Source organism: Pan troglodytes, chromosome 6 (assembly GCF_028858775.2).
Source record: "Pan troglodytes isolate AG18354 chromosome 6, NHGRI_mPanTro3-v2.0_pri, whole genome shotgun sequence".
Classification (NCBI taxonomy): Eukaryota; Metazoa; Chordata; class Mammalia; order Primates; family Hominidae; genus Pan; species Pan troglodytes.
In genome coordinates, this window is record NC_072404.2 from 35,419,421 (window position 1) to 35,429,514 (window position 10,094).

At 43.4% G+C, this 10,094-nt stretch overlaps 1 protein-coding gene across 1 annotated transcript; it reads left to right on the plus strand.

Annotated features, from left to right (window-relative positions):
- The first annotated feature begins 266 nt into the window (after positions 1-266).
- LOC107975747 (thymosin beta-4-like) lies at positions 267-493 on the plus strand. Its single transcript, XM_054687452.1, has one exon. The coding sequence runs from the start codon at positions 316-318 to the stop codon at positions 445-447; it is 132 nt and encodes a 43-aa protein (XP_054543427.1). The 5' UTR covers positions 267-315; the 3' UTR covers positions 448-493.
- Positions 494-10,094: the final 9,601 nt, after the last annotated feature.

The following is a 10,094-nucleotide window of genomic DNA, read 5'->3' on the forward strand; positions in this document are numbered from 1 at the left end:
TTCTCGATGTTGGTGGAGGTTAAATACTGCATACAATCATCAAAATTCACCAAACAGTACTCTTAAAGTGAGTGGATTTTATTGTATATACATTATACTTCAATAAAGCTAGGGAACAAAAGAAAGAAAGAAGAGAGAGAGGAAGGAAGGAAAAGGACGGAAGGAAGAAGGGTGGGAGGCAGGGAAGGAGAGAGGAAGAAGGAAAGAAGGAAGGAAGGAAGGGAGGGAGGGAGGGAAGGGGAGGGAAAGGGGAAGGAGAAGGGGAAGGGGAAGGGAGAGAGGGAAATAGAAAAGGCCAAGATTCCATTTACTCTCATGCCTCACTCCACTTCCTCTATGCCTGACAAACCTGACGTGGCTGAGATCAAGAAATTCAGTAAGTTGAAATTGAAGAATACAGAAACGCAAGAGAAAAATCTGCTGCCTTCCAAAGAAATGACAGAATAGAAACAAGCAGGCAAATTGCAATGAGGCAAGCACGCCAACGTGCGGTATGCATTCCACAGGTATTGCCTTCGTATTTTACTTTGCTTAGCTGTTTAACTTTGTACAATGCAAAGAGGCTAGATCAAGCTTAATGCCTGTGCTGTCCTGTTCACATCAAGGAATTGAGAACCACTGATGATGAGGGCCGCACCTGCCTCTCCCTTCTGCCTATCTGGCTGTCATGGCAGGAAAAGAGCTTGCATGTTGGTGAAGGAAGAAGTGGGGTGGGATGACAATGAAATCTAGAGTAAAACCAACCTGGCCCAAGGTGTCCTGCTGGCTACTAAATGCCATTTAGTCAGAGTGCCATTATTTTTTTGTGTTTAAAATGATTTTAATTATAGGAATGCACAATGTTTGTTTAAAAAACAAACAGTTTTAAACACTCCCCCCCAAAGAAAAAAGAAAGGGCCAAAATTAGGAAATTTTCTTTCTGAAAGTAAATGAGATATTCAGTTTGGAGGGAAAAAATGAAATTTCATTAAGCCCCAAAAGGGGACAATTTTGAGCCACAAGCAATCAGCCTAAAGCGGAGGTATTTTTATTTTATGTTCATCTTGATGAGTTCTGGGATTTCCTTGTAACACAAGTGCAGGGGGACCGGACTAATACCACATTTCAGTCTTCCTGCGTCACATCAGACACTGTGAGTCAGGGAGCATCATTACACCTGGGGTAGATCTGAATCCTGGTAAGAATGTGCTACATATACCTTCAGAGCAAGCCTTTAGAGTGTGGTCCACCTTCTCTGAAAACAAAATGTCATTCTTACTATAACATTTATTTTGTATTTTTTTCTTTTTGCCAGCACCTCAGGAATAAGCATCCACAGCTTAATGTTTACATCAATGAATCAAGGCTGTTTCCATAGCAACACCTCTACTTCTCCGGAACTACAATTTTATGTCAATTTACTATTAATGGAAGATGGAACAAAAGCAAGCAGACAGAACAGGAGAAACCTTAACGCCTCAAGACGGACTGGCAAAGCAAGGAGGAAGAGGAGCAGACCTGTCATTTGCCAGGGTTTTAGGGTTTAGTGAACCATGACATTATTTAACATTGAACCATTTTACGCTTAGGTTTGTAATAATGATTTCATAGGACCATAGAATCTTTGAGCTAAAATCGACCTTAAAAGTCATCTGAAATCCCTTATTTTATTTTAGTTTATTTTTTAGAGACACAGTCTTGCTCTGTTTCCCAGGCTGGAGCGCAGTGGCGAGATCATAGCTCACTGTAGCTTCGAACTCCTGGCCTCAAGCGATCCACCTGTTTCAGCCTTTCAAAACACCGAGATTGCAGGTGTGATCTACTGTGCCCAGCCTGGAACCCCTTATTTTAAAGTCAAGGAGACTCAGTCCCAGACATAGTAAGGGATTTAATGAAGGTCATTTTGCTGGTAAGGGACACAGTCACAAACAGAACATGGGATACAGAATTTAAGCCTGGAGTTCTGTTTACTCGCAACACAATATTGTCTCTTTCATCTGTTAGTTCCAGTACCTGAGGCTCAGCTAAATAGTTTTTTGTGGAAATCCATTCTGCTGAATACCAAGACTTTCTCTTCCTGGTCTACCAACAAGGGAGCCGAGGCCATCAATTATGGCTAAGCAGGGCCATTGCCTATAATTGAGAAGTAAAATTAGAAGCCATATAGCAAGTCTGTATCAGTTAGGGTTCAATTGCAGGAAGCATATACAACCCTAGGGATTTTACGCAGAATGGGATTTAATACAGGGAATTAGATGTTTATAAACTTGGCAGAACTAGGCTGTAGGCTAGGTTTCCAGGAATTATGCCCAGAACACTGCAGAACTGTTTCACCAGAGAAGCTATTACAACTGTCCCAACCAGGGAGCTTGAATATCAAGAGATTGCCCCTGGAATGACTGAGTCCGAGATCATCGGCCAAGGTAATGCTAGTGCAAATAAGATCCAAGATCAAGTAGCTGGTATCTGGGAATCACTGGCACCACAGCAAATGCCCCTTACCACCCACAAATCTGGAGAGACTGGACACCAGACCACTTTGGGGATGTGTGAGGAACTCCATCCTCTGGCTATATCTGACATCAGAAAACAGTCAAGAGAGCAAGAGAAAAATGCTGCAACCTCATTTCCACCTTCCAGTTTCCAATGAAGCATCTCATTGGCAGGACCTAATTTGCATCCAGAACCTTACCTGCAGGAAAGTATCAAAATATAGTTTGTTTATGTGTTGTAAAGCTTTCCAATTTCTTCCATACTGGAAGGTGCACTAAAATGAAGAGGCAATGACTACTGAGTATCAGCTGATAATATCAAGGTGAAGAAATTCATCAGTAGACACTCTAGCGAGTTAGTTGATATGAGTTCACTACAATTTGGAACATTACATTGAGAAGTAGAAGAACACCTTGAGTTGTGAGACTAGAGGAAAAGAACACCCTAACAGGTTACCAATGGGAGAGAATATAAGGTGAGGTATCCATGTTAGAGAGGATTTGGCAGAATTCTAAAATGTGAAAACAGGGCCAGTCATAGTGGCTCGCGCCTGCAATCGCAGCACTTTGGGAGGTCAAGGTGGGAGGACTGCTTGAGGCCAGGACAGTGAGACCCTGTCTCTACAAACAATAAAATAAAATAAAAACTAGTTGGGTGTCGTGGTGTGCGTCTGTAGTCCCAGCTACTTGGTAGGCTGAGGTGAGAGAATCGCTCGAGCCCAGGGTTTTGAGGCTACAGTGGGCTGTGATCCCACCAGTGCACTCCAGCCTGGGCAACAGAGTGAGACCTCACCTCAAAAAAAAAAAAAAAGAATAAGAGAAGATGATATGTACTATCATTGAAGCATTGAAGGATCTTTAGGACATACTGTAGGATTTAAAAGTTAGTTTTAGTATATATGATATGATGTTATTTACAACCCAAAAAAGGAGAACAACCCACAAAACAATTAACCGAGTTCTAGGGACACGTAATTTAGTTACTAGAGTGATTATGAGGCAACCCCGTGTGAATAATTTACAAAGGAAATGCTCAGCACCGATTCCTAGGCTCTCGCACACCTCAGATAGACCTGGGATATGAAAAGATCAGAGTGGGCCTGGTGCAGTGGCTCACGCTTGTAATCCCAGCACTTTGGGAGGCAGAGACAGGCAGATCACCTGAGGTCAGGAGTTCAAGGCCAGCGTGGGCAACATAGTGAAACCCCATCTCTACTAAAATTAAAAAAATTAGCTGGGCATGGTGGCAGGCGCCTGTAATCCCAGCTACTCAGGAGGCTGAGACAGGAGAATTGCTTGAACCCGGGAGGCGGAGGTTGCAGTGAGCCGAGATCACATCATTGCACTCCAGCCTGGGCAACAAGATCAAAAGTCCATCTCAAAACAAAAACAAACAAACAAAAAACCAAAAAACAAACAAAGAAAAGAAAAGAAAAGGTCAGAGAGATGAGAGGGGAGACTTCCAGGGGAAGGGAAATTTCTGTTATTCACACTCAAGTGTAAAGAGAGTGAAAACCAGGTATATAAAAGGGGGGTTTTCCTGGCTCATGCCCAGGAAATCTAAACAGAGGAAAGGGGCCAACTAAGTGCTTTCTGTGGGAGTCAGAAAGTGCTACTGCACTGAGCAAAGCCACCTCTTTCTGCATGGGCTAAGTCAGGGATGGGTGAGGGTTTCCCTTGGGCTGGGATAGGCATGTGGGAGAGAGAGGCGCTCAAGTCCTGCCCAAGTGGACCCAGAGGCAAAGGTGAGGGACCCCAATTGCAGGAGTGTGTGTTGCTTGGGCTCCTGGGAGTCACAGTTGGAGCTGGCATCCCTGGGGACCAAATAACACAGTGTGCAGCAGAAGAGACATCCCCAGAGCTGGGAAGGTCTGGATCGAGTCTATTTGTTTCTTAGGGCAACTGTAAGAAAGTACCACAAACTGGGTGGTTTAAAACAACAGAAACTTGTCTCACAGTTCTACAGACTCAAAGTTCAAAATCAAGGTGTCAGCAGAGCCATGCTCTCTAGGGAATTTAAAGTCTCTAGGGAATAATCTTTCCTTGCTTCTAACTCCTTTGGTTGCCAACCTTGGCATTCCTTGGCTTATGCAAGCCCTGCCCCTGTCTTCACATGGCTTTATTTCACCTGTGTCTCCTCTATGTTTTCAAATTTCTCTGCTTGTAAGGATACTAGTCATCAGATTTAGGGCCCATTGTAATCCAGTATGACCTCATTTGAGTGCAGTGGCACCATCTCGGCTCACCGCAACCTCCGCCTCTCAGGTTCAAGTGATTCTCCTGCCTCAGCCTCCCAAGTAGCCGGGATTACAGGCTCACACCATCACACTGGGGTAATTTTTGAATTTTTAGTAGAGATGGGGTTTCACCATGTTTGTCTGACTGGTTTCAAACTCCTTACCTCAAATGATCTGCCCGCCTCAGCCTCCCAAAGTGATGGGATTACAGGTGTGAGCCACCACACTCAGTCTGAACTCATCTTAATTTGATTACATCTGCAAAGACCTCTTCTTTAAATAAAGGCACATTCACAGGTACTGGGGCTAGGAGCTCAACATGTCTTTTGGGGCTGCATGCAGTGGCTCACGCCTATAATCCCAGCATTTTGAGAGGCCAAGTCAGGTGGATCACCTGACATTAGGAGTTCGAGACCAGCCTGGCCAACATGGTGAACCCCGTCTCTACCAAAAATACAAAAAATTATCCAGGCATGGTGGTGGGTGCCTGTAATTCCAGCTACTCAGGAGGCTGAGGCAGAAGAATCGCTTGAACCTGGGAGGCAGAGGTCGCAGTGAGCTGAGATCATGTTACTGCACTCCAGCCTGGGCAACAGAGTGAGACTCTGTAAAAAAAAAAAGGCTTTTGGGAGAACAGAATTGATCCATAACACAAGCAAAGTGACCAAACCCAGGAAAAGCCAGCTGTAAAATCAGCCAGGGTGGGAGCCCAAGGCTACCCAGTAGATGAGAGCTGTCTAATGGTCTAATACCCTCAGGTCTCCTCCGCCCTCTGGCCTTGGTCTTGGGAAGCAACGCTCAGCAAGGGAGAGGCAGTGGGGATGGGCAAGGAGCAGAACAGATGGTCACACCTTTCTCCCCAAAAGCAGACAGCCAAGGACTGTACTCTGTAGTGGGAAAAAGATGTTCTATCTTTAAATAAGCACTAAATTGTTAACTAATATCTTGGACTGAGCATTCTAAAAAAACTTATTTTGGAAACGTTTAAGCATACAAAAATAGAGGAAATAGAATACCGAGTTCCCTATGTACCCATTGCCCAGCTTCAACAATTATCAACTCATGGCCAATCATTTTTTTAAATCTACACCCTCACCCACTCCTCCCTCTCATAGGCTTCTTTTCATGTAAATCTCAGATATATAATCTGGAGATATTTCATTCAGTTATTTCAACATGCCTCTGAAAGAGAAAAACCGTTTTAAAAATAAAACAACAACAGACACTGAGGCCTACCCGAGGCCTCAGGTAGGGAGGAGGGAGAGGAGCAGAAAAAAATAACTATTGGGTACTAGGCTTAGTACCTGGGTGATAAAACAGTCTGTACAACAAACCCCCATAACAGGAGTTTACCTGTATAACAAACCTGCACATGTACCCATGAGCCTAAAAGTTAAAAAAAAAAATTAAAAAAAACCCCACAACATTATCGTAGCCTCAAAATTAAAAACAATCCCTTAATATCAAATATCTACTGAATGTTCAAATATTCCTGTTTGATGTGTAAAACTTTTCATATGTTTTCTTTGTTCACCTGAAGATCCAAAAATATCTCTTCACACATTGCAATTAGTAATTTCTTGTAAGTTGCTTTTAACCTGTAGGTTCCTCTCTCCTCCTCATCTTTTTTTCTTACAACTTTTTCTAAAGAAATTGAGTGTTGCCGGGCGCGGTGGCTCACGCCTGTAATCCCAGCACTTTGGAAGGCCGAGGCAGGTGGATCACGAGGTCAGGAGATCGAGACCATCCTGGCTAACACGGTGAAACCCCGTCTCTACTAAAAATGCAAAAAATTAGCCGGGCGTGGTGGCGGGCGCCTGTAGTCCCAGCTGCTCGGGAAGCTGAGGCAGGAGAATGGAGTGAATCCGGGAGGCGGAGCTTGCAGTGAGCCCAGATCGCGCCACAGCACTCCAACCATAGCTACAGAGCGAGACTCCGTCTCAAAAAAAAAAAAAAGAAAAAAGAAAAAAAAGAAACTGAGTGTTTGTCCTATAGCGTGTCCCACTGTGGCTATTGCTTATTGCACTCCATGCTGTTCTTCTATCCTTTCCCCTGTATTTTCTACAAACTGGGTGTTAAATCCAGAGCAGTGATTCTCAAAGGTAGCCCACTATAATTATCTGGGGAGCTCTTAAAAACCCTGAAGCCGGCCGGGCACGGTGGCTCACACCTGTAATCCCAGCACTTCAGGAGGCCGAGGCGGGTGGATCACCTGATGTCAGGAGTTCGAGACCAGCCTGGCCAACATGGTGGAACCCCAACTCTACTAAAAACACAAAAATTAGCCCGGTATGTTGGTGGGTGCCTGTAGTCCCAGCTACTCAGGAGGCTGAGGCAGGAGAATCACTTGAACCCGGGAGGCAGAGGTTGCAGTGAGCTGGGATCACTCCTTTGTACTCCAGCCTGGGCAACAGAGTGAGACTGGGTCTCAAAAAAATTAAATAAATAAATAAATAAATATCCCTGAAGCCCAGGCAAATCCAAGAGCAATTATACCAGAGACTCTGGGGGGAACTGAGACACAGGAATTTTTTAAACTACCTCAGATGATCCCAGTATGCAACCAACATTGAAAACCACTGATCTACAGTTTTGATCGTATTTAGGCTCAGGTTTTTCCCCTTTGCCATAGGACGGTTTGTTGTGTACCTTACGTTGGATATTCAGAATTTCCAAATGGACCCTGTGTCTCACAAGGAAGAAAATGTGGAAGTGTCCATCACCTATGACTGACCAGAGAGCCTCTAGAATGGCCCTATTCTTCATCTAGTGGCAAGAGATGATTACCCCCCCCCCACAACTTCTGAAGAGACGATGGGAAGAAAAATAAAGCGTGTTTAATCATGTCACAAATTGTCCTTGATCAATGAGCCAGTAACACATAAGTGGAGAGAAAAATATCTAGAAGGGTCGGCACAAAATTAATATCATGACTACCTCTGGGAAGTGACTGCGTTTGGTGTGGCAGCAGTCGTGTTTGTGTGTGTGTCCATGAGGGGTTTTAGCCTTACCTCTGGCTTGTAAGCTTTAGATTGAGAATAAAATCATGTATTAATTGTATTAGTCAGTGAAAAGAAAGAACAAATGATGGCTTTTTAACAACAAAATTTCGTATTTTCTATTTAAAAAGTACTCATTACAGAAAATTTGAAAAATAGGCGAAGAAAAAAAAAGTCATCACCTATAAATTCCTCACTCAAAGATAAGCATCGTTGTGGAATTGGAGTTTATTATGGTAAGTGAAATAAGCCAAGCACAGAAAGAAAAACTTTGCATGTTCTCATTTTTTTGTGGGAGCTAAAAATTAAAACAATTGAACTCACAGAGACAGAGAGTAGAATGGTGGTTACCATAAGCTGGGAAGGGTAGTTGGGTATTGGGGGGAAGTGGACATGGTTAATGGGTACAAAAAGTAGTGCCAGGTGTGGTGGCTCACACCTGTAATCCCAGCACTTTGGGAGGCTGAGGCAGGTGGATCACTACAAGCCAGGAGTTCAAAACCAGCCTGGCCAATGTGGTGAAACCCCTGTCTCTACTAAAAATACAAAAATCAGCCGGGCATGCTGGCATGTGCCTGTCATCCCAGCTACTTGGGATACTAAGGCAGGAGAAATTCTTGAGCCTGGGAGGCGGAGGTTGCAGTGAGCCGAGATCACGCCACTGCACTCCAGCCTGGGTGACAGGGTGAGGCTGTCTCAAAAAAAAAAAAAAAAGTTAGAAATAATGATAAGACCTAACATTTGATAGCACAACAAGGTGACTATAGTTAAAAATAATTTTACATTTTAAAATAAAACGGTATAATTGAATTGTTTGTAAGACAAAGGATAAATACTTTAGGTGATGGATGTCCTATTTACCTTGATATGATTATTACATGTCACGTGCCGGTATGAAAATATCTCATGTAACCCATAAATATATTCATCCATTATGTATCCACAAAAAATAAAAAGAAAAACTTAAAGCTGAAAATAAAACAAAAAAGCCAAAGATAAGCATTGTTAGTATTTGGTCTATTTATCTCCAGTCTTAATGTTTTGTATTTTTAAACTTAGGGACAAAACTCCTACCCTTGATTTTTTAACCTTCCTCTCTCTGGCCTGGTTGCAGCCACTAGATACCCATATATTAATATTTGTCCTCTGTCCAGGGCTGGGCGCAGTGGCTCAAGCCTGTAATCCCAGCACTTTGGGAGGCCGAGGCGGGCAGATCACCTGAGGTCAGGAGTTCAAGACCAGCCTGGCCAACATGGTGAAACCCCATCTCTACTAAAAATACAAAAAATCAGCTGTGTGTGGTGGCGGGTGCCTGTAATCCCAGCTACTTGGGAGGCTGAGGCAGGAGAATGACTTGAACCGAGGAGGCAAAGGTTGCAGGGAGCTGAGATCACGCCATTGCACTATAGCCTGAGCAACAAGAGCGAAACTCTGTCTCAAAAATAAAGAAAGAAAGAAAGAAAGAAAGAAAGAAAGAAAGAAAGAACTTCAATAATATTCCATAATACTTATTTTATTACTATATTATAATAATTGACATTTATCCTTTATTAGTTGTAATTCTCACAAAAGCTTGATGATGTGAGTTCTTGAAAGAACTTCAATAATATTCCACAATACTTATTTTATTACTATATTATAATAATCGACATTTATCCTTTATTAGTTGTAATTCTCACAAAAGCTTGATGATGTGAGTTCTTTTATCATTCCCATTTTACAGATGAGGAAACAGGTTTGGAGAAGATAAATACCTTGCCCAAAAATGTAGCATGTCCAATCCTCTTTCCCCAGACAGAGGCTGGGATGAAGCTGGCCAAGGGAGTGTCTTCTCCCTGAAGTTGCAAGTATTTCAGAATCAGGAGCCCTGCAGAGTCCTGAGTTAAAGAGTGAGCCAACAGTGATGTTTCAGAGAAGGGCAAGGGCTCAGAAGCTGATCCTGGAATCCACACAACAGACCCAGAAAATCTGTCAACTACAGAGATGAAAGCAAGGATGATGCATGGAAGGGAGGGAAGTTTCCAGGCTAACACCTGGGGTAGTGGTGTCACTCCTGTCTGTGTTTAGTATGCCCAGAGGGGCCAGGTGTGGATGGGCAGTCCAGAGCTGGAACCAACCCATTTCCATGCACTGCTTAGTACAGAATGCCAAGTAAAGGCTTCCCTTATTTCTTTGAAACGGTGCTGCCAAGTAATTGTCATAGAACATTTATGGGTCTGTCCTTCCGCCCCTCCCTGCTTTCCCCTGGAATAGCAAGCAGAGCTGGTTGTAAAGTTCAGCACCTTTTCCTGGGTGCTCTGGAGTAAATAAAGCCATTTCCTCCTGCCCACAATGATGAGCTATTCCTGGTTGGGTAATATTGACCTCTCACCTATGGATTTGTGCAC